Genomic DNA, 25,829 nt, shown 5'->3' with positions numbered 1-25,829 from the left:
GTTCTGTGGGATCGGTTATGATTGCTGCACGTTCGTAGAGAGTTCTGGCAACTGACAGTTTGTGTGCGAACTGAGAACAAACAAGAGCAATAAAAGATAAAACCATGCAAGAGAACCTCAAATCAGCAATAACAGACCACTGCAGAAGGGAAAATCATATAATGGACTGGGACAATGCTCAGATCATGCAACAAGAGAACAACAGATACCACCATTGGATTAAGGAGTCGGTAGAAATCAGAAAGTGTAGCCCAAGAACAATAAACAGGGATGAGGGGGCATACATGCTCTCCCACACCTGGAGCGCCGTCCTGAGGGGGCAACACTGACAGCGGGAGGTCACACCTCCGTAACATCAGCTGATTATAAAGGCACGTCACACACCAACATCCGGGTGACCCTCTGACGAAGACGGAAGTTACACCGTCGAAACCTGTCAGGTAAAGGAAAAAACTTTTACATGTCTGAAACAAAAGAAAACTAATGATTTGATTTAATAAGAAGACATAATGAATGTAACATATCTATGGTTTGGGTCTTCTTCCAGACCAAGTGTGTAAATCTGTGGTCCTCTTTCTCAGATTTGCACTGAGCTCCTCGGACTTTCCCATTGTACCATGTGTTAGTCAGTCCAATCAGTGTCAAACAAACCCTGTTTATGTTGCACAGAGAAGCTACCAGCTGTAGTTGATCATCATCATCACTAACAAAGTTAAAAGGACTCGGCCTTGGCACAGTTAAGATACATTTTGGAATTTTCAGCACCACTGAATTAATTCTAAGTCTAATTAATTCTGAATTAATACACTAAGTGGGTGTATATCAAGTCAAGTCAAGTTTATTTGTATAGCTCTTTTAACAATAAACATTGTCCCAAAGCAGCTTTACAGAATTTGAATGACTTAAAACATGAGCTAATTTTATCCCTAATCTATCCCCGATGAGCAAGCCTGTGGCGACGGTGGCAAGGAAAAACTCCCTCAGACGACATGAGGAAGAAACCTCGAGAGGAACCAGACTCAAAAGGGAACCCATCCTCATTTGGGCAACAACAGACAGCCTGACTATAATATTAACAGTTTTAACATGACAGTTTCGTTGATGCTATAAACTCTTCATTGATGGAAACTTGAGTGCAAAACTGTTCATGACAACTGCAGTCCTAAAGTTAGCAAGTCAACTGTAGTCCTCAGACATAAAAGCGTTACTGTAAGAGTCCAGAGCGTATTCCAGGTGTGACTTTCAACTGTCCACATGTGGCCGTCCTCCACAGGAGCGGTGTGATGAGACTCCAACCAGACACAGGGCACCAGGATGGATCAGGCAGGTCCGAGGAGCAGAAGAGGTTCAGCGTCTCGATCTCAGAATATGTATAATTTTGGCCCTGTGTTGATTTCAGAAAATGTAAAATAAATGAAAACTTGTGCACCAGAGTATTAGGGGGTTTCTGTTAAAGATGTGTGTTGTATCGTCTTTCTGACAGAGAAAAATAGAGAAATAATTTAAAACCTAATATTGCCATGATGTTCATGTCTGTACATGTAACCCAGGGATCTTCACTCTGCGTAACAAACAGGCTCGTATGGCTGCAGGCTTTCATTCCAAACAAGCAGAAGCCACACCTGATTCCATCCATCCATCCACCCACCCACCCACCCACCTATAACGTTTATCTATCAGTGTTGCAGGGGAATCTAGATCCAATCTTAGCTGATTTCGGGTGAGAGATGGGGTTATACCCTGGGCAAGTCGCCAGTCTGTTGCAGGGCTTGTCTCCACATGTTTCCAGTTTGAGTGGAATGAAAGCTTGCAGCCACATCAGGCCTTTGTGGATAAGATCGAAGACCTCTGATGCAAATTTCGTTGTAACTGCATATCTAAAGAATTCAAAATATTTTTTAAATATTTCATGCTACAGGGGATGGTGAAGTTTCTAGGTTTTGTGAGGAAAATTTGAGATGACTGTGCAAGCCTGAAATAAGTAACAGTTCCTGGAAATAAGATGTTTCTTACAGATGGGTGACCAAAGGAAAAAAAAATAATTAATTGTGATATTCAATGGAATGAGTTTTGGATTTAATAGTATTGAGTCGATTAGATTAGATTATTTTTTATCTGGTTATTTTTGCAGCAAGTGTCCACCTTCCACGAATCGGACACGCCACCAAAGGCTTCAACTGGTATGGCACTGAGAGACTGATACGCAAGCACTTAGCCTCCCGTGGAGTTCCCACCTTCATGTATCCTTCCATACACATCTATAAAACAAAATATGAAGAAAAAGATACTGTGCGTGTGTTTAAGTCGTATATACTGTACATATTTATTCTATCCACATTCACTGGATATGAGCAATCGTGCATTCTGATTGGCTACTCTACTACGAGGATATCAGCTCATATACCATGAGTAGAAAAAAACAAAATGGCGGAGCGTGTTGCTGAACCAACCGAGGATGAAATAAAAACTGAACTCGAAAACAAATCCCCCCCCCAAAAAAAAATACCCAACTAAATATGGAATAAAAGTATGTGATGGTAAGAACATATCTTTTTTTTTATTTTTCAAGATTATTATCACATTTTTCACAAATTGCTCCTGTCATTTTGCCGGTTTGTTTACATTCTGAGCGGAAAGTATTTGGTCGGATGTTTCGTATAAAGTTTTTATTTATCGGATTTGCAAAAAATAAAAATGCTCTGTTTCTCAAAATCCAGTGACTGTGGAGAGAATAAAACAGTTATTCCACTCAATCTTGGTGCTACGCGCCTCGTCAGCTATCAGCTCATGTACGACTCTATTTCGTGGAATAACTGTTAAATGCATCATGTTCACACTGACAGCAGCTTTTATGAACTTTAATCTGTGAAGATTGTAAACAGAAGGGGAAAAAAAAACCATGATGTGGCTGATTAGCATTTAACCAGTAAAGATAAGTGACTCTTATCACCTGTGAATCATATGCAGACCTGCAAACACTTTGTTTGGCATGATCACTTAAAAAACATGCTAGATAATTAAACACGCAGATGACCTGATTCGACAAATGAATCTGGAACTCTTCGATATTACTTGAACCTCTTATTTTATAATCAATACGAAATTTGATCGGGAGCCAATGCAGTGTGGATAAGACAGGGGTGATGGGGTCATATTTTCTAGTTCTAGTAAGGACTCTTGCTGCTGCATTTTGAACTAGCTGGAGCTTGTTTATGCACTTATTGGAACATCCAGACAGTAAGGCATTACAATAATCCAACCTGGAGGGAACAAAAGCATGAACTAGTTTTTCCGTGTCATGTAGTGACATTAAATTTGTTATCTTAGCAATATTTCTGAGATGAAAGAAAGCTATCCGGGTAATGTTATCAATGTGAGTTTCGAATGAAAGACTGGGGTCAATAATCATTCTGAGGTCTTTTACTGCTGCACGTGAAGAAACAGAAAGGCCATCCAGAGTCACTGTGGAATCAGAAAATTACTTCTAGCTGCATGTGGTCCGAGTACAAGTGCTTCAGTCTTGTCAGAGTCAAGCAGAAGGAAATTAATAAGCATCCAGTGTCTAATGTCCTTCACACATTCCTCAATTCTATTAAGCTGGTGTCTCATCAGGTTTTGCAGAAACATACAACTGTGTGTCATCAGCATAACAGTGGAAACTAATACAATGTTTATGAATAATATCGCCCAGAGGGAACATATAGACCCCTTTCACTGACGTCACCCGAAACCGGAAGTAAACAGACCCTGTGCCATTTTGGAAGACCAACAAACTCGTGATAACGGCAGCGGTATGTGAAGCCACGAGAATAAAGTGGAGTGGCAAACGACTTAAACAAACAAATCTGAGCTGTTTTATTTATGATTTATTGGCCCAACAGTAGACTTGAAAGAAACCTGTGTGAGACTTGGCAAAAACCTGTGGATATAATGGATAAGTCTGTGCATGATCTGCGGACACTTTGAGGTAAGCAAACGCAAGAAATTCAGATTTAAAACATGCTAAATTGGCCCCAAGTTGATAACTGTATGAGGAGCAAGCCTTCCAGACTTCTACAATTTAATAATAATAATAATAATTTAGGATGGTTTGGGGCTTGCTCTCCCTCCTATTATATAAATAAAACATAGTTGTTGTGTAGGCATATATCATAAATACTAGGGCTGTAACGATACACCCAACTCACGATTCGATTTGTATCGGGATTTTTGACCCACGATTCGATACGCCCACGATTTTTTAAAATGTTTTTTTAAAGTAGTAAATTTGACTTATTAACATTTACTTACTTACATTAACTATTTAATAACAAATAATTCAGACCACTGCAGAGAATGAAATATGTATGCAAAAATGAACAAATGTATATCCAAAGATTGTTTTATTTCTCAAAATAATACTGTTGAGCCGGAAGCTCTGTTTTTTTCAGTTCTGAAAGTCATTTTTCCAAATCGTGTAAATCCGTTAAGATTTTTTTTTGGGGGGGGGGGCCTCTCTCACTGTCTCACTCTCATAGGGCCAATGATTTTCTGTGATCACGGAAAACAGATGGAAATTACGGAATTTTTATGGTGAAACATTGCTCGCGTGTCAAAATGTAACTGCCGCAGAAGGCTTCCGCCCAAGCAGACATGCCTTCAGTGTTGCCAGATATTGCTAACGTTTTCCACCCCAAAATATGTTCAAAACCAGCCAAAAAGCACCTAAACCCGCCCAATCTGGCAACACTGCATGCCTTTCCGGTCAAGTGATTGTGATTGGCTTGTGGCACACCTAGCCAGCCAATGAGCTGCTTGTTTACAGATTCGCTCCCCGCGTCGCAACCAGAATGGCGACCGCTTAAAAGAAATGAATGCTCTGCCAGTGGCGAGTGTGGACGTTGCGTGACTCGCAGAAGATTGTCGCAGGTCGGCGAAAAAACGACTTACTAATAGATATAAAAAAAATAAAAGGAATTTAAGTAAGTTTAAAATGTAATTTAAATAAAAAGTAAAGTATTCATAAATTGAAGTTTGGAAGCGCCTCTGTTTTTGGGCTGAGGAGAAGTTTGAAAGGGTGTACCGCGATTCTGCCTTCTTGTATCGCGATACGGATTGTGGCTCTGCGTATCTCGATTTCGATACGCATATCGTTACAGCCCTAATAAATACATATGTATAATTTGGATAAATTAACCTAAATTATGGATACCTTAATAGTAACAAAAAGTATTAATTTTTCAACTGAAAAGATATATTATTAAAAGATAAATATCAACAAGATTACCTTGGCCATAACTATGTGTAGGTTATTCTTAACAACAGCTGTAATATCACGAACCAAGCCACTAACAACATAATTGTAAGCCTGTAGCCCTTTGTAGGCCTTCAAGTCATCAGCAGTGTAGGCACTGGGTGTAAACAACAAATAGTTTACAATGTCTGGGTAGCAAACAGATGGCAGAATTGGTGTCCGGTCCTCCTTATGTATCTGACACGGAGAAATAATATAAATCGTGCTGCCTACCAGATTACAGTCGTCTGTTTTATTGTATCAGTACTAGTATCACTTACTATACTCATCAGTCATAGATTAGTCCAGTACAACATGACCAGCTTGCTTTTTTTCCATTTGACTGTCGCAAGTTTTTTCAGGCTGGTACAGTCAAAAATTGAAAAAAGTTTTGGCCTACTAAACTAGTCATCGATTCTACTAGTGTATTAATTGGAGTCGACATGAAAACGTTCGGTAAAAACTTTAAACCAGTACAATCTCTTCTTCAAAGTTTCACCAAATGGTTTTATTTATGCAATTTAAAGCTCATAATACTGTATAACTTTGGTCGAGTAAAAACACGGAGCAAAAACATGGCTGAATCCTGAATGACTCCTATTTGTTTAAATATGGGACTACATAGGCGGCAAAATGTAGTTTCTTTTTCCCTGCCATGGAAGCGCACTTGTATACCGAGGAGGAAAGCAATTTGCATTACAGCCGTGAGGCGGCTCGGCTCGGTTTTCCCTTTCAGGCGCTCTCGTTTTCTGTTAGAATTTGGTAAAGCAAAAAAATATATATTATTTACCAGCTTACCGGGTCCATTAACATAAATCTGACAGCTGACAAGGTCGGGATATAAACGAACTTTTGCGTTAAACTGTGTGCTTGGATTCACGTAATTTTTTCTGAGTCTTATCATATGGGTCAAACCCATCAATCACAGCCAGTTTCTCCACATACCGTGCCCTTTCTGCAACTGGTAATGTACTCACATAACCCGAATTATCATCCATCGTGTCACTTTACTCTCGCTCGTACTTTGTTTTATATTGTGAGTGCATATACTTGGTCTTCCAATATGGCGCCTAATGGTGATGATACACGGGGCAACTTTTTGGGCAATGTTGCCGAGCAATGTTGCTGGCAACGGGCAACTAGGTGAGACACAGGGCAACTTTTCAGGGCAACTAACAATGGGCAACAACAGTTAGCAACGGCAGTTTACAGTTAGCTAAAAAAAATCGATGTCTTAATTTTTGCTGTGACCATTTAATCAAGCTGTCTGTTGTTTTTAGAGCTTTGGTGAGGTAAATTCCTCCATATAGAATATTAAAATAACTTACCGGCGTAAAAACAGATGAAGAGTCTCTCCATCTCTTCACTCCACTGACACTGAGCGGCCGCCATATTTGTTTGAAATTTCTGATCCGAACCTCACCGGAGGTCACACGACTCGATACTCGCGTTCTGATTGGCTTATCTCAAAAAGTTGCCAGAGATTATCAAAACCATTCAGAAAGAAATAATGTTGCCCAATCTCAATAGAAAAGAGTCAAAACGCAATTGCCCAGCAACATTGCTCGGCAACATTGCCCAAAAAGTTGCCCCGTGTATCATTACCATAACAAAATCTCGCGGCGCGGTGACGTCATGTGAAAGGGGTCTATATAAAGAAAAAAGCAGTGGACCCAAGACAGAACCTTGTGGAACACCAAACTTTACCTCAGTACGTCTAGAAATATAACCATTTACATCAACATACTGATAACGATCAGTTAAATAAGACCTGTGCCAGGAGAGGGCCGTTCCCTTAACTCCCACAACGTTTTCCAGTCTATCCAGAAGAATGGAATGATCAGTTTGTGCCAACGCTGCGAGCGTAAATGAATGAAAGCTGCTGGGTTTTGGTGCAAAATGAAGACGCAAGTGTGACAGTCAAAATTCTTGGCACAGATAAGGAGCAAGTTTATAAAGGTCAAAAATTTGGTGTGTCTTGACGGGCAGAACTGTAGCTGGTTCTGCAAGATGCTCAGTAAAACCTACAGTTCATTTCCTTATAAAACTGCACTGACTGTAACTCAGACTACTATTTAATGTTGAAACGTTTCATTTAATTATTTTTTTTAAGCCGTTTTTGGTCGACAGCATTTCTTTACACGTGCCTAAGACTTTTGTACAGAACTGTATATTGCAGATTTGTCCGAGAACAGGTGTTGTATATAACCTTCATCTTATGAACGCTTCTGTATAATCTCCACCTCTTTCACTCACAGTTAGCGAGTTTTAATAGCTAGCATAAGCTATCCCATGTAGCAACTGCCCTAATCCTGGTATGTGTCGAGAAAACTATTATTTGTGAAAATCCTTAACTTCAGTATTAGATACTACTACAAGCGTAAAGCCTCTCACTCTGCCACGACGGCTTCGTCTACGAACACGGCGACCCCGTCTACCTCACGCTCAGCGTACGCTCCTCCAGCGCCAGCCTCTCCCAGCTCCTCATGTTCTCTCGGTCTTCCTGGGACATCAGAAGAACAAGCCGAGTCTCCAGAAGGTTCTGGTGGAGAAGCTTCCAGTTTAGCCGACTTTATGACAGGAGTCCGTGTGTTCTTCTACAACGTGGGGGCGACAGAGAGGAAGAACCTCGCCCGCTACCTCATCACATATCCTTTAAACCCTGTTTGATTTTTATTCACAAGAAGCACAGCTCAACTAACATTAAAGTAGCTCGACTTGTAAAGATTTTTAAGCCAGTCAGCAGACTAACAGCGTTAACTAATCACTACAAGTGTTGACTAGCTGACTAACCAGTGGCGAACCGTTACTATTAGAGCTGGGACTTGAGCTCAGCCAAAAGCCTAGGTCACAACTGGCCGTATGTGCTCCTACGGCCGGTCTACGTGCAAGAAACGCACAGAGGGCGCGCGTGTGACGTGCTGATTTTCGAGCCGTAAACTGGCCGCAGACCGGCCGCAGAGGTTCTTTGTCATGTCAAACAAACTCTACGGGCGCTTACGTTTTTTCCAGGTTGCAAGACAAACTTATGGCCAACGTGCGTCTTTCTCCACGAACAAAAAAAACGCAGCGATTTGGGAAACGCCAAAAATCGCACCGCCAAAAAATCGTACATCCGGTTGTGACCTAGGCTAAAACTTAATCAGACACCAAAACAGCAACAGGGTAAAGGATTTTGTAAGGGATTAGCGGCAGGCTGCCAGGTCGCTCCGTTGTGTGGAGCTGTCAATGTTGATTTTAAAAGTAACGAAGTAAATTCCACAGGGAAATGAAGACTTAAGTCTGAGTGAAAAATACTGAGGTGTGTGTATAACCGACTATAAGCAGTCATGTACTCTAATAACAAGAAAACAGAGTCATCTATAACCCCGACCCGATATATCAATTTTCAAGATATTATTTGTCACATTTTTCAAGTTCTGCTTCAGGAAACCAACCCTACCTCTTTACACTGACCTCAGCAGCCCATGGCAAAAACCCGCCGGACCTTTGGTCCAGGTGAGCTAAAAATTGCTAGGCTTTTCGTTGGGGTGTCATGGGGTGTCCCGGTCACCACATCCCTGTTCTTGGATTAAGTCACATTACAAGGCCTGTTTGTCATCCCCGACGTTCATATTCGAGCAGGACACTGGAAATTTGGGATGACTTCGTGTCGTCTGATCCCAGCACAAGTTTACCCGCCCACAACAAGCTTACTGATTTCACCCAAAGCTACAGTTAAGACCCTTGATGCTTGTTCACTAAGAAACATCTCCAAACCTGCATATTATAATTTGAGAAATATGATTTTGGTGGGCGGCACGGTGGTGTAGTGGTTAGCGCTGTCGCCTCACAGCAAGAAGGTCAGGGTTCGAGCCCCGTGGCCGGCGAGGGCCTTTCTGTGCGGAGTTTGCATGTTCTTCCCGTGTCTGTGCGGGTTTCCTCCGGGTGCTCCGGTTTCTTCCAAAGACATGCAGGTTAGATTAATTGGTGGCTCTAAATTGACCGTAGGTGTGAATGGTTGGTTGTCTCTGTGTGTCAGCGCTGCAGTGATCTGGCATTTTTTTTCTTGGTCTATCAGATATATTCCATTCAGCTATTCGTCTTCGACTCGTTTACTGTCATGCTAGCTGAATGGAATGTATCTGATAGACCATGAGAAAAGCCAGACAATATTATTTAAATACTGTATGTCACTCAGATCTGTGATGTATTTTTGCAAGAAGATTATCTTCAAACCAACACGTGATTTTCTTATTACATCAACACACTGACAAAAGTACACAAGTGTATCAAAACAACTCACTCATCGATTTCGTCACGAGTGACAGAGATTTATGGCCCGGTTTTGGTTCTCCATGTCCTGGATGGAGCTCATATGAAAAATACAAGGGCGTATTTCCCAGTAAAACACTCGTATCCATATATACAAAAATGTTGGGACAAAGTACAAATTGTAAATAAAAACAGAATGCAATAATTTACAAATCTCAAAAACTGATATTGTATTCACAATAGAACATAGACAACATATCAAATGTCGAAAGAGAGACATTTTGAAATTTCATGCCAAATATTGGCTCATTTGAAATTTCATGACAGCAACACATCTCAAAAAAGTTGGGACAGGGGCAATAAGAGGCTGGAAAAGTTAAAGGTACAAAAAAGGAACAGCTGGAGGACCAAATTGCAACTCATTAGGTCAATTGGCAATAGGTCATTAACATGACTGGGTATAAAAAGAGCATCTTGGAGTGGCAGCGGCTCTCAGAAGTAAAGATGGGAAGAGGATCACCAATCCCCCTAATTCTGCACCGACAAATAGTGGAGCAATATCAGAAAGGAGTTCGACAGTGTAAAATTGCAAAGAGTTTGAACATATCATCATCTACAGTGCATAATATCATCAAAAGATTCAGAGAATCTGGAAGAATCTCTGTGCGTAAGGGTCAAGGCCGTAAAACCATACTGGGTGCCCGTGATCTTCGGGCCCTTAGACGGCACTGCATCACATACAGGCATGCTTCTGTATTGGAAATCACAAAATGGGCTCAGGAATATTTCCAGAGAACATTATCTGTGAACACAATTCACCGTGCCATCCGCCGTTGCCAGCTAAAACTCTATAGTTCAAAGAAGAAGCCGTATCTAAACATGATCCAGAAGCGCAGACGTCTTCTCTGGGCCAAGGCTCATTTAAAATGGACTGTGGCAAAGTGGAAAACTGTTCTGTGGTCAGACGAATCAAAATTTGAAGTTCTTTATGGAAATCAGGGACGCCGTGTCATTCGGACTAAAGAGGAGAAGGACGACCCGAGTTGTTATCAGCACTCAGTTCAGAAGCCTGCATCTCTGATGGTATGGGGTTGCATTAGTGCGTGTGGCATGGGCAGCTTACACATCTGGAAAGACACCATCAATGCTGAAAGGTATATCCAGGTTCTAGAGCAACATATGCTCCCATCTAGACGACGTCTCTTTCAGGGATGACCTTGCATTTTCCAACATGACAATGCCAAACCACATACTGCATCAATTACAGCATCATGGCTGCGTAGAAGAAGGGTCCGGGTACTGAACTGGCCAGCCTGCAGTCCAGATCTTTCACCCATAGAAAACATTTGGCGCATCATAAAACGGAAGATACGACAAAAAAGACCTAAGACAGTTGAGCAAGTAGAATCCTACATTAGACAAGAATGGGTTAACATTCCTATCCCTAAACTTGAGCAACTTGTCTCCTCAGTCCCCAGACGTTTACAGACTGTTGTAAAGAGAAAAGGGGATGTCTCACAGTGGGAAACATGGCCTTGTCCCAACTTTTTTGAGATGTGTTGTTGTCATGAAATTTAAAATCACCTAATTTTTCTCTTTAAATGATACATTTTCTCAGTTTAAACATTTGATATGTCATCTATGTTCTATTCTGAATAAAATATGGAATGTTGAAACTTCCACATCATTGCATTCCATTTTTATTTACAATTTATACTTTGTCCCAACTTTTTTGGAATCGGGGTTGTAATATAAAAGCTTTCCATCATCGATGCTAATGTATCCTGGCAGTTCTTTAACTGATAGTTCTGAAGAATTATTATAGACTGTTTGTTTGTTTAAGCCTGATTTTAATTCCTCTTATAAGAGGAATAAAACAAGTTACAACTCGCTGTTTTAGGAAAATCAACAACAGATCTCCCACCTCCACTGATTGTTTTTTTTTTTCCAACTTTTATCCACACGTTCCTCCTTAACCCCTCGGCACGTATAATGGCGATGAAGAGGAGGTCATGAGCTCACAGGTGACTCACATCGTAGCAGACGTGGAAAGTCCAGTTCATCATCAGGTACAAGATTTTTACATGTGCAATGACTCGGTGTCTCAAAGTGAGTGTTTTGAGAGAGAGAGAGAGAGAGAGTAGTATTTTTACTAGTATTTTAGTATTCTGATACAGCTTTATTCATCGTTATACTTAACGTATCATTACAGTTAGCATACAAGCATCAAACGTTAACTCCTTACATTAATCTTCTCTTTACTGACATTATTTAATGTGAACAAATCCTGAACGTCAGCGTTAATGCGTTATCTCTAACGTTAACCGTAACAAAGTAACTAAGGCCTGTGTTAAATTATTATTTTTTAAATAATTAACAAAATAACCTGATTAATCAACCAATATGCGAAACAGCACCTTAATAAACATGTTTGTGTTTATTAACGAGCAAAATTCAGAACTGTAGCTTCAAAAAAAAATTGCAGTATTTACACCTTGTAGAGATCAGAGCGGGTGGGTGGAGCACAGAACTACGGCAGGCCAGAACCGAGTTCAAAAAACTCTTTTTATTTACAGCTTTTCAGCTTTTCACACTCTCCCAGCCACACACGCACGCACGCACACACACAAGTCTTCTGGTTGGGGAGAGAGCTCCCTGCCTCTGCTCTCTCTCTCCTTTTATAGGGCGTGGTCACTGGGGAAGACACAAACACAGGTTAACTAACATCAGGTGCAGTGATTCTGCCACTTACCTTCCCTGACTCCGCCCTCCGTTCACAGACCGACGCTTGACCATGCCCCCGGTGCCACATACCCCCACCGCCCGACTCAGGCCGGGGAGCCATCTGGCCTGCAGCTGACTCCCCCCCCGACGGGAGAGTAAATCCACCACGACCATCTGCGCCCCCGGCCTGTGGACCACCTTGAAATTAAACAGCTGGAGTGCCAGATACCAACGGGTGATCCGCATGTTGGCATCCTTCATGCGGTGGAGCCACTGGAGGGGCGCGTGGTCCGAACAGAGGGTGAAAGGGCATCCCAGTAGGTAGTAGCGGAGGGCGAGGACCACCCACTTGATGGCCAGGCACTCCTTTTCTATGGTGCTGTAGCGGCCCTCACGCACCGATAGCTTCCTGCTGATGTACAGCACTAGACGATCCTCCCCCTCCACCTCCTGGGACAGAACAGCCCCCTATCCGACGCATCCGTCTGCCCCCCCACACAGTGCAGCCTGATCTGGTGCCCCCGTTTTAGTGAGATCAGTCAGTGGACTGGTGACGTCCGAATAATTAGGTATAAACCTACGATAGTAGCCAGCCAGCCCCAGGAACTGTCTCACCCCCTTTTTGGTCTTGGGCCTCGGGCAGGCCGCAATCGCTGCTGTCTTATTAATTTGGGGACGCACCTGCCCATTGCCCAAGTGGAAGCCCAGATACCGTACTTCCACCCGCCCAATCGCACACTTCTTCGGGTTGGCTGTGAGACCCGCTCGCCTCAGCGACCTAAGGACGGCCCTTAGGTGTTGTAAATGCCACGGCCAGTCATTACTATAGATTATGATATCGTCCAGGTATGCGGCCGCATAGGTGGCGTGGGGGCGGAGGACCCTATCCATAAGCCGCTGGAACATAGCGGGCGCCCCAAACAGCCCAAAAGGAAGTGTGACAAACTGGTGTAAGCCAAACAGTGTGGAAAAGGCCATTTTCTCTCGGGATAATGGAGTCAAAGGGATCTCCCAATATCCCTTTGTCAAATCCAGTGTCGAATAAAAACGAGCCGTGCCTAGTCGATCGAGCAGCTTGTCAATACGAGGCATTGGGTACACGTCGAATTTGAACACCGCGTCGACTTTTCTATAGTCCACACAGAACCGGACCAACCCGTCGGCCTTGGGAACCAAGACCCCCGGGCTGCTCCAGTCACTGTGGGACTCCTCAACGATGCCCATGTCGAGCATGGCCTCGAGTTCTTCCCGAACCACCTTTTTCTTGTGTTCGGGCAGCCTGTAAGGGCGGCTGCGCACTACCACCCCCAGGGGCATCTCAATGTGGTGTTCTATGAGGCGGGTGTGGCCGGGCAGGCAAGGCAAGTTTATTTATATAGCACATTTCATACACAGTGGCAGTTCAATGTGCTTTACAGAAGTAAAAGCAAAACAGTAAACAATAGAAAATAAAATTACATAAAATAAATGGGGAAGAAAAATAATAAGAATTAAACAATCGTAGAAATAAAATAATAAAATGAAGTAAAAATTCAGTTAAAAAACAGCAGAATAAAATAGAATAAAAGTTAAGTAAAGTTTAAAACATGCAGAGACTGTAAAAGTTAAGAAAGTTTAAAACATGTAGAGATGACAATATTAATAATTTAGCAGAAAGCATCTGAAAACGGCTTGGTCTTTAATCTAGATTTGAAGCTGCCAACAGCAGGAGCATTTTTGATGTCCTCTGGGAATTGGTTCCATAGCTGTACTGCATAGTAGCTAAAAGCTGCTTCACCACACTTTAACAACAGGTTTTACCAGTAAATTTTGCTGCTGCGATCTGGTAGATCTGATTGGGTTAGGCTGCTGCAATATATCAGAGAGGTAATTGGGCCCTGTACCATTTAGAGATTTGTACACCAGCAGCAATGCTTTAAAGCCAATTCTGTAGCTTACTGGAAGCCAGTGAAGGGACCTTAGAATTGGAGTAATGTGCTCTGTTCTTTTTGTTCGTGTGAGAACCCTCGCCGCTGCATTTTGAATCACCTGAAGTCGTTTGACGTTTTTTTTTGGCAGGCCTGTGAAAAGGCCATTGCAGTAATCAACCCTACTAGAGACGAAGGCATGTATAAGTTTTTCCAGATCATTTTTTGACATAAGTCCTCTTAGTTTGGAAATGTTTTTTAGGTGATAAAATGCCGATTTAGTGATTGCTTTCATGTGCCTGTCAATTTAGCTCGCTGTCAATGAAAACACCAAGATTTTTAACCATATCTTTTGTTTTAATCCCCTTTGTGTCAAGAATAGTGGTAAATCCTGAGTCTTTCATCTTTTTTCCCAAATAGAATTACTTCTGTTTTATCTGTGTTCAGCTGAAGAAAATTTTGTGACATCCAGTTGTTGATTTGGTCGATACACTGGTAGTAACATTCAAGGGAGGCATAATCATTAGGTGATAGAGCAAAATAAATTTGGGTGTCATCTGCATAGCAGTGATATAAAATTGAATTGTTCTTGATAATTTGTCCAAGTGGGAGCATATAAAGGTTGAAAAGTAATGGTCCAAGAATCGACCCCTGGGGAACACCACAGGTCAAGGACATTGATGTTGAGGTACAATTTCCCATGGTAACAAAGAAACTTCTATCTTTTAAGTATGATTTTAACCAATCGATAACTTTACCAGTCAACCCAACCCAGTGTTCAAGTCGATATAGCAGTATGTTGTGATCAACAGTATTAAAAGCTGCACTGAGGTCCAGTAATACCAGGACCGATGTTTTGCCTGCATCAGTATTAAGACGTATGTCATTTATAACTTTAATCAGCACTGTTTCAGTGCTATGATTGGCACGAAATCCTGACTGAAAGTTGTCAAAACAGCTGTTTGATATCAAGAAGGCAGTTAATTGATTGAAGACAATGTTTTCAAGGATTTTCCCGATGAATGGTAGATTTGATATTGGCCTGTAGTTATTTAATACTGAAGCATCCAGATTATTCTTTTTAAGTAGGGGCTTTACAACGGCTTTTTTCAAGGACACAGGAACAATGCCAGTCTCTAGGGATGTATTTATGATCTGAAGCACATCTGTAATTATAAGGTGAAGAACAGACTTAAAAAAGTTGGTGGGCAGAATGTCCAATTCAGATGTTGAGGAACTGAGATTTTGTACAGTTTTTTCAAGAGTCTCGTAATCAATCAAACAAAATTCTGACATTGTGTTGAAGTTATCTGTCTGTGTCACTGGTGATTGCAGCTTTTCAATTATTTGCAACTGAGATATATTATGAGCAATATTCTGCCGTATTTTATCAATTTTACCTTTGAAGAAGGATGCAAACTCATTGCATTTATTAACTGAGAGAAGTTCAGGTGCTAATTGTGGTGGGGGATTAGTAAGCTTCTCTACTGTTGAAAATAGCACACGGGCATTGTTCATATTCCTGTTGATGATGTTGGAGAAGAAAGATTGTCTTGCTTTACAAATTTCATAATTATATTTACAAAGCATCTCTTTATGGATTTGATAATGGATGTGAAGTTTAGATTTACGCCATTTTCTTTCAGTCTTTCTACATTCTCTCTTTAGCAGTTTAACAGCTGGGTATTGCTTCCATGGTGCTTTCTGCTTATCATTGACTCTTTTGATTTTGAATGGAGCAATATCATCCGTAATTTGGGTCATATTTAAATTAAAAATTTCCAGTAAATCATCTACAGAGTCTGACATCTTGGTTGAGATCCGAGAGAGAGCGTGCTTAAAGAGAACACGTGTTGTTGTTTATGACTCTCCTACCCATAGTCGTTGAGCTGTTCTGAATGTGAGGAGACATAGAAACATCAGAGAAAACGCAGAAATGATCAGATACGGCCAGGTCAACAACAGTAGTAGAAACAGTAAGACCCTTTGTGATGACGAGGTCAAGGGTATGACCACGAGAGTGGGTCGGCCCCTGTACATTTTGTACTAGGTTGAAGTTGTCAATAAGTGCAAGTAGTTCTCTGGCATAAGTGTTTTCAGGATTATCTACATGCAAGTTAAAGACCCACTGACACAACTTTTTACACCACGTAATATGTGTATTTATTGTTTTATTGCTGTATTGTGAAATAAAATATCCAAAACTCAACTTGAATAAAGGGTCGTCTTTGTAGAAAATCAAGAATTTCAGAGCCGGTTTTGTGTTTTTTGCCCCGGCTTCTACAAGCGCCATGAGCCATTTGCCCGTTTTTGCCGCTAGGGCGAGTGACGTCACATCAGTGTATGTCGTTCTGGATTGCGTGAAAACAAAGCATGAAGCAGGGAAGCTATCGAGATTGTCTGCCCTCACGTCTATTAAAGATTCTGTTTAAACAGCATAATGTCTTAAACATATGGTCCTGGTCACGTCACACTATTGGTCCCACTCCAAAAAACATCATGTCTAAGCTCCTGTTAGATCATGTTAGATACAGTAGCTACCAGAAGTTTAGGTCATATTTATGCAGAAATATCAAAAACTCTAAAGGGTTCACAAACTTTCAAAACATGCCGGATGACATCTTATATCTATCACTCCACACATATATCATGTATATTATCCTAACTAAATTCAGGGATGCAAACAGCGCGCCTTTTGGCGGATGGCGCCTTTTTCACGGCTGAATCGCGCAGATCTGAATTTTTTTTTGGGGGGGGGCGTTGGAGTGTCTGATTATAATTTCAAAGTAAATTCTGTATTAAAATTACTAAATAAGCAAATCCATTACAGTCCATGAAACAGGAAGTATAAGGATGAGGAAAAAACAGTTTAAATCGGGACGCTGCGCACGTTTGTGCAGCCTGAGCGGCAGGACTGCGCAAATGTGCGCAGCTTCCCGATTTAAACTGTTTTTTCCTCATCCTTATACTTCCTGTTTCATGGACTGTAACGGATTTGCTTATTTAGTAATTTTAATACAGAATTTACTTTGAAATTATAATCAGACACTCCAACGCCCCCCCCCCCCCAAAAAAAATTCAGATCTGCGCGATTCAGCCGTGAAAAAGGCACCATCCGCCAAAAGGCGCGCTGTTTGCATCCCTGAAATATATGAAACAAGGTATTGGCCTTTCAGTTGTTGGACATTACGGGTATTAGCTGCTTTGGCCTATTGATAAGTAATATGCAGTGGTATAAGACGCATTTGTGACGTTACAACAAATTTTAAACAACATACATGTATTGAATAACAACACATAGCCACGTACCCTGGCTCGTTCTCTTTTGGCAAAGGCACCACCGGACTTTCGCTTTTTGACCGCCCCTTCGGGGGGGTCTGCTGTCATCTGTTTCTCTTTTGACAGATTGATTCGGCCCGGGCCTGTCAAACAACGTCGGCACAGCTGACTCCTCCAACACCAGTGGATAAGTTGGATCAAACGTTCTTCGAGTTCTGGACGACAAAGTGAAACAGTGCTCCTCGAAATGTGCTGAACAGAGACGTGACCATTTTGTTGACTTCCAGTTCGCACGTGTTTTGGAAACGTTTCTTTCCCACTCTTTTGCTACTTCAGGGTGTTTTTTCCAAGGAAAGGAATGGAGTTTCACTCCTTCCGACGTGGTGTTAGAACACCCGTAAGCCACACATATAATCCCTTTTCGGTTAGACGCCATTTAACTTTTTCACGCAAGGAAATCACAACAAAACCACAGCTCAATATCACAAGACTTGTGAGAACTGAACCAACATAGTGACTTGTAAACAAAAATGACACACTGATGTGACGTCACTTCCGGCATCTCTGAATGAGCCCAGTTCATATCCAGGTCAATCTCCCTGCACGAAATTTAAAATTACTTCTGATGTTTAAAACGGACAGTTAAACCAAGAATTAAAACCAGAATTTATCTTTGGAGTCATATATTGTTTGTTTACAAATTAATACGAAATGACTGTCAGTGGGTCTTTAAAATCCCCAGATATAATAAGACAGTCAAACTCTAAGCAAATGACTGACAACAGTTCACCAAACTCTTCTAGAAAAACTTTGGCTGAATGTCTCGGAGGCCTGTAAATAGTTAATAACAGTATGTTAGGAGAGCATGTAACAAGTGCACATAAGTGTTCAAAGGATGTAAAATCACCAAGTGAGGATTGTTTACATTGAAAAGAGGCTTTGAATATATTTGCGATCCCTCCACCTTTCCCCTGTCAGGTAGCACTCATGAAATTAAAATTTGGGGGAGCTGCTTCAATAAGGGTGGTAGCACTATTTGCTTGATCCAGCCAAGTTTCAGTTAAAAGCAAAAAATCAAGATTGTGTTTGCAGATAAGATCATTAATTAAAAATGACTTGTTTGAAAGTGATCTAACGTTCAGAAGAGCTAGCTTTACAGAAAGTCTAGAAGTAATATCCGCTTGGGCACTCTGATGTTGTTTTGAAACAGGAAGGAGACTAGACTGGTTTACCCCCTGGGTTAAATATGCTCTATGTTTTCTATTTCTTATCAACACAGGAATAGAGAATGGCATAGGCATACTGGGTCCCAGCTTGTTTTCAAAACTACACCCAATGCAGGGACCCACAGCACATCATACAAGACTCGGTATGTTCCATGACGTTGGGGGGGGGGAAGGATTGGAGATGTCATGTATTTTTTAGATGGTGAAAAAGATTGGTAGCCAGCTGAAAGTCCTGGGCGAACACAGTTCAGTCTGTTGGTTGATTTTTGATGAACTGGGTACACTGCTTGTCGCGAATGATTTGGGCTGGAAAAAGAGAGTGCAGCCATTGGCAGCAGTCTCTGCATACTTTTAGGGAAATCCATGCAGGGGGGAGACGGAGATGGTACAATAAAGTCAGAAGAGCGAGACTGAAATTGGGACTTTGGTGAGGTCTTTGTGAGTGTCTTCATGACTGTCTCTGTGGTGACTGTCTCCCTGACAGTCTCTGTGATACTTGCATGGGGTTGAGATGTGGATGATGCAGCCTTGGCATGATTGTCTTTGGTCAGGTCCTCAATCTGGATGGAATCGCATGCTCACATTCTTCATGTGATTGTTGATGTCCTTGGCAGTCTGCCCCAGATGGCTGTGTGTCCTTGGTGAAGACTTGCATGGATGATTGTTTTGGCTTTGCAGAGGTATTGTTGATATTTGTAACTGGGTCAGTCTGCGATATCAACTGTTTTCCTCAATGTTGGCTGAGAGAAAATTGCATGTTGTAGAGCGAGGCTATAGTGATCCACTAAAACTTTGGTCCCAATCCGGCTGAGTTCAGTGCTATTTGGCTTGAAGAATTCTCTGCGATTCCAGAAAAGGTTAAAATTGTCTATGAAGTTCATTCCAAATAAAAAACAAGTTTTTCCAAGCCAGGTGTTAAGACTGAAGAGTCGAGTAAATGCAAAGCTTCCCCTTGCAGGGAGTGGGCCACTGATAAAATATTGTATTCCATTAAATGTATTACATCAGGGATTCTTGAGACGAGGGATAAAATGGGTTTTTAATTTCTAAAAATAAAATGTTGATTTTTCCAAAATATATTTATATATTATAGTTGCCCCAGATGTTGGCCTTTTAATGCTGTCAAAATACAATCTCCCAGGTTTAACATTTTTAACATTTTTGTCATGATTGCTGGACAAGCATGGAATTTTGTCAACACCATAAGACACACAGAAACCTAGAAAATATGTATTTTGAATAAAATTATTGCAGTTCTTTTGAATATTGGAGATAATTTTAATCTGTGCTGATCTATCCACATTTTCAAACTACTACGATTACTTAAAATAAATAAATTATGGAGCTATTGCTTATTATTAGGGGGGAAATATACATTTTCACATTTAGTTTTTAATCTAAAAAACAGACAATGGTATTCAGCTATATAAAAATTACAAATTCATTTAGGAAATGCAGTGTTTTTATTGAGATAATCTGAGACAATATAATAAAATCTCCTTTTAAAAACAAAAATGAAAAGAAAACTCATCTTATGGAGTTGACGAGCTGTTGACGGAGTTGACACACATCTTACGGTGTTGACGGATTAGAAGAGAACAGGGTATAACTTCATTTACCATGACCATTGAACTTCAAAAACTCATTTTTTTTGCACTCACACCCACTTTAAAAACAGTAACTGGGCAGTAGACTTTTCTAATCTCTTGAACAGTCCATCTCATCAAATATGTGGATCATGGACAAAGAACATTCAGTAATTCAGCCTTTGAATGTAAACATCTGAGAGATGGGGGAGAGAGAGAGAGAGAGACTCAAAACATGTACATGTATACATGTGTGTACTTGACTTACTTTCCTTATAATAGGCAGATTGAAATCAGCATAATAATAATTATACCATATTCAACAAATATGATTGTTCAAATAATACAAAAGCTCTTCGTTATTAAAGCACTTTAAATGGAAAACATAACGTGTATTGTATTGTAACTTACTTATTTCTCACATAATGAACACACGCACGCACGTGCGCGCACACAGTACATACAGACTGAATTCAGTATTACAAAAGAAATAATTATCTTCTGTGTATTTCGTATTGAATGAATGTATGTTATTAAAATATAAAATAATAAAACTACAATGTCAATATATAAAATTTAATTAAATGGGTAAATAATACATTCAAGTCCCATTTGTCAACACCATAAGTTAAGTGGTCAACTCCATAAGACAAATTTTCTTATGGAGTTGACGAAATCTTCAACTTTTCATCATAACATGTGTTTTCTTTGCAGGAGCCATCTTGTTTTTCACCAGCTGCTTATGGCCTCCAAAATAAAGTTAGATTAAACTTTTATTTCTGAATAAAATCACATAAACCTTGAATTTTATCGACCATGGTGTTGACACTCTATGGTTGTGACATAGGTGGTTTTGTAAAAGAAGATAATTTAAGACAAATATGTGAAATATTAACTTACCAGAGCAGAGCCCTCATGGCATGTCCACCACACAGGGAGCAGAAAAGGGGTCCTTAGAATGTGAGTTGGCCACTATAATGCCTGATTTTTTGCGTTTTTAGAAAAATATTATGGTGATGACAGAAAGTCCGGACACGATTTCAATCCCGTAAAAAGTACATAAATATATTTTTTAAATGGTTGGTTCCTACGCAGGTTGAATATTCATTTAAAATACATGATCACAGTAGCAATTTTGTTTGTTTTAATGTACTTTAAACAATTATTTAAGTATTGTGAAGTCATGAAACGTGCTTTCGGACATGGGTATTTTTAGGTTCAGGCAGCACACTAGGCTATTTAAAATACAATATATGTGTAAAAAAAACATTAACATTTTGTAGTATATATATGTTGTTGTTTTATTGTTTAATCAAGTTATTTGACATTTTCTAAACACATTTTAATCATTACAATGAGTTTTATCTCCCGGACAGGTTTTGTCCCTCATCTCAAGAATCCCTGACATTCATTATGTCTTCTTAAATCAAAATAATTAGTTTTCTTTTGTTTCAGACATGTAAAAGCTTTTTACCTTTACCTGACATGTTTCGACGGCGTAACTTCCGTCTTCGTCAGAGGGTCACCCGGATGTTGGTGTGTGACGTGCCTTTATAATCAGCTGATGTTATGGAGGTGTGACCTCCCTGTCAATATTGACAGGTCGGTCACACCTCCCGCTGTCAGTGTTTCCCCCTCAGGACGGCGCTCCAGGTGTGGGAGAGCATGTATGCCCCCTCATCCCTGTTTATTGTTCTTGGGCTACGCTTTTTGATTTCTATTGACTCCTTAATCCAACGGTGGTATCTGTTGTTCTCTTGCTGTATGATCTGAGCATTGTCCCAGTCCATTATATGATTTTCCCTTCTGCAGTGGTCCGTTATTGCTGATTTCAGGTTCTCTTGCATAGCTTTTTCTTTTATTGCTCTTGTTTGTCTCTGTTCTGTAGAACAGAACTGACTGCAGAAGGGAAAATCATATAATGGACTGGGACAATGCTCAGATCATACAGCAAGAGAACAACAGATACCACCGTTGGATTAAGGAGTCAATAGAAATCAGAAAGCGTAGCCCAAGAACAATAAACAGGGATGAGGGGGCATACATGCTCTCCCACACCTGGAGCGCCATCCTGAGGGGGCAACACTGACAGCGGGAGGTGTGACCGACCTGTCAATATTGACAGGGAGGTCACATCTCCATAACATCAGCTGATTATAAAGGCACGTCACACACCAACATCCGGGTGACCCTCTGATGAAGACGGAAGTTACACCGTCGAAACATGTCAGGTAAAGGTAAAAAGCTTTTACATGTCTGAAACAAAAGAAAACTAATTATTTTGATTGTATTCCATTCTTATAGAGGTCAGAAAAAAGTTTTCTGAAATCATCTTGGACAAACAGCTGTTCTCTGAAAACATCATTTGCTCCCACATGCACAACAATACGTTTGATAGTTTTATGCTCGGTCATGAGTTTCAAAATGCTGTCTTTGGTGTCAGAGATGGATGCATTTGGAAGGCAGCAAATAATCATCCCATGTCCTTTTAAATGTCTTAGTGGAATCACCAAGAACAAGGGTTGTGGGATCAGGTGGTGTTACAAGCTGCATTTTGCCTCTTCCCACAGCTCTTCGGTTGTGGTGTGATCTCTTTCTATGATGTGTTTGTCTGCCTGAAAATTCCGCTTCCACATCTCTGAGGCATTCAAATTTGTTCTGAAGCCTTATGGGCTGTGGATTTTCCATAGGATTGTAAATCCTATTGTAGTTTGTAGACCTGGCTCTATTTCTAATAGCATGGCTGTGGAGCATGGGTTGCATAGTATCAGAACGAACTGGTGTTGAGGTAATTACTCTTCTGTTTTTATTTTTGGGCCTGCCACCCATCATGTGCCAGTTTTCTGTACTCACATTTTGCCCTGTTAGATCGATGAATTCATCCACTCGATCTGCAATGCCATCGGCCTGTCGGGGTGCAATCTCTGCATTCTCAGCCACTGTTTCTGTACTCCTTTCCTGATATATCGCTCTTAATTCGTCTGTCTTTGGCAGGGCATCAGTCTTTGATTCCAGGATAGAAATCCTCTGTTCTAGTTCTGTGCATTTTCTGCAAGATCTCCTGGATTTTTTGCCCCCTGGCATTTTGTTTTAAAAGCTAACTTATAAAGATGAAAAATAAAATGAAAAAATAGTGGAAATTAAATGAGAAAGTAAAATAAAGATAAAGCAGGAGCAAAGCAAAGAAGCGTCCTACTCGCTTGAGTAGGTGGAGCAGAAGGGGGCAGGGGTGAGAACATGTCCGAAAATTCGGTCTGCAACTGTGCAACCTCCGTGAGTTGGGTCGGGGAGAGGTGGTCTCCACAGGGGACCAGAGTGGTAAGCAATGTCAGTGTTCCCTTTTGAACCTCCGGCCCCAGCTCCGCCTTCTCCGGAACCAATGACACCAACGCCACGGGGACCTCCTCGTTCCAAAGTTTTAGCAGATTGAGGTGGTAAATCTGTAGCGCCCCACCCCTGTCCGTTCGCCTCACCTCATAGTCGACGTCTCCGACTCGCCGTGTGACCTCAAAGGGTCCTTGCCACTTGGCGATCAATTTGGAGCTCGACGTGGGCAACAGCACGAGTACTTTATCTCCCGGTGCGAACTCCCTAAGGCGCGTGCCCCTGTCGTACAGGCAGATTTGCTGTTCTTGGGCCTGCCGCAAATTCTCCTGGGTTAGTTGTGTGAGTATGTGGAGTTTTGCGCACATACTCGATAACGTATTGAATTTCGTTTTTGCTCGTTGAAGGTCCCTCCTCCCAATTTTCCCGCAGTACATTTAGGATGCCACGCGGCTTACGCCCATATAATAATTCGAACGGTGAGAACCCCATGGAGGCTTGTGGGACCTCTCGCACTGTGAATAACAGGGGCTCGAGCCATTTATCCCAGTTGCATGCATCCTCGCATACAAATTTTTAAATGTTTTTGAGGGTGCGATTAAACCGTTCGACTAAGCCGTCCGTTTGTGGGTGATAAACGCTGGTGCGGATCGGCTTAATTCCCAGTAACCCATACAGTTCGCGCAGTGTGCGTGACATAAACGTAGTGCCTTGATCAGTCAGAATCTCTTTGGGGATTCCAACTCGGGAGATGACGTGGAAGAGTGCTTCCGCAATACTACGTGCTGAGATATTGCGAAGAGGCACTGCTTCCGGATATCGCATTGCGTAGTCCACCAGAACTAAAATAAAGCGATACCCTCGTGTTGCCCGATCTAATGGCCCGACGAGATCCATCCCAATTCTTTCTAACGGGGTCTCGATTAACGGCAGAGGGTGCAAAGGCGCTTTTGGAATGGCCGCTGGATTTACTAACTGGCATTCGCGGCACGCCGTACACCACCTACGGACATCGCCGCGAATCCCTGGCCAATAGAACCGGGCAATTATTCGGGCTAGTGTCTTATCCTGCCCCAAGTGTCCAGCCATGGGATTAAAGTGAGCCGCCTGGAATATAAATTCCCGGTGGCTCTTTGGGATCAAAAGCTGTGTGATCGGCTCCTTAGTCTGAGGGTCCTGTGTCACTCGGTATAATCTATCCTTCATAATGGAAAAATAGGGGAAGGACGGGGTGGCGTTTGGCTGGAGCGTTTGACCATCGATTACTCTCACTTGGTCAAACGCATGCCGCAGAGTCTTGTCTTGCGACTGCTCTAACGGGAAATCCGCGAGGGATTCCTCGAGAGAGGGAGGAGGAGCCTGCTGCTCCTCACTCTGACACGGTGATGATGTAGATGGCTCTGTGACAGCTGCTCCCGCCAATGCCACACCGGGACCACCCCCTGCTGAGCTATGGCAGGTCCCACTCTTCACTAAATGAGTCATTAATTCCTGAAATCCTGGCCAATCAGTCCCCAAAATTATCGAGTGGGTAAGGCGAGGATTAACCACCGCCTTTACTCTAAATTTCTCCCCTCGAAATAGACCGACCGACCGACACTAAAGGGTAGTTGTGAACATCCCCGTGCACACACACCTTCACCAATTGTGCTCTCCCCAATGCCTCATCTTGCACCAGGCTTTGGTGGATTGAGGTCTGATTACAGCCGGAGTCCACCAAAGCCTGATAGGTATCCCCTTGGATACTCACCGGTATGCGATACGCTCCGGCCCGATCGAGGGTAGTCCCTGGTGCGTCGGGGATCCAGACCACCGCGTCCACCTCCATCGCTGAGCACTGATGCTGGAGGTGCCCTGGCTCCCCGCAGCGCCAGCAAACCGGCCCGGGCTTTCTCTCTGCACCGGTGTTCCGGAGCTCACTCACCTGGGGGGGGGGGGGGGGGGAGACACGGAAGTGGGAAACGGTAGGGCACTGCGGGTGCGGCGGGCCGGCTGGGGTGGAGCCGGTCCCCGCCTCCGCAGTGGGGGAACGGGGCGAGGACGAGGAACAGAGGGGGAGAGAGAGGGGAGGGGAGAAGAGGAGACGTGCTGTTCTGCCGTCGGAACAGCCGCCAAATGGTCCTCCGCCAGCTCGATGGCCTGATCCAGCGACGCCGGGCGATGGCACTGGACCCACTCCGCTGTTCCATCGGGAAGTCAGACGATGAATTGTTCCAGCGCCACCAGATCGACGATTCCCTTGGCGACACGATTGTCG

The 25,829-nt window shown here is 42.1% G+C and overlaps 1 protein-coding gene across 4 annotated transcripts in view; it reads left to right on the top strand.

The window, feature by feature from the left end:
- Positions 1-25,829, top strand: part of chd1l (chromodomain helicase DNA binding protein 1-like) — a 190,846-nt gene that overhangs the window by 149,272 nt on the left and 15,745 nt on the right. The window contains exons 22-24 of one of the 4 annotated variants that reach the window (XM_060920139.1): positions 2,132-2,240; positions 7,639-7,920; positions 11,514-11,595. The exons of 1 other annotated variant lie outside the window; for it this stretch is intronic. In XM_060920139.1, coding sequence (XP_060776122.1) covers positions 2,132-2,240; positions 7,639-7,920; positions 11,514-11,595 — 473 coding nt within the window. Of the gene's footprint in view, positions 1-1,273; positions 1,400-2,131; positions 2,241-7,638; positions 7,921-11,513; positions 11,596-25,829 lie in introns of those variants that run through there. 2 more of the 4 variants (XM_060920140.1, XM_060920142.1) reach the window with 2 other exon arrangements.

The sequence above is a fragment of the Neoarius graeffei genome, chromosome 4 (assembly GCF_027579695.1).
Source record: "Neoarius graeffei isolate fNeoGra1 chromosome 4, fNeoGra1.pri, whole genome shotgun sequence".
In the NCBI taxonomy this organism is placed as follows: domain Eukaryota; kingdom Metazoa; phylum Chordata; class Actinopteri; order Siluriformes; family Ariidae; genus Neoarius; species Neoarius graeffei.
The sequence above is the reverse complement of the archived record's forward strand: the minus strand, read 5'-3'. Positions and strand labels throughout refer to the sequence as shown.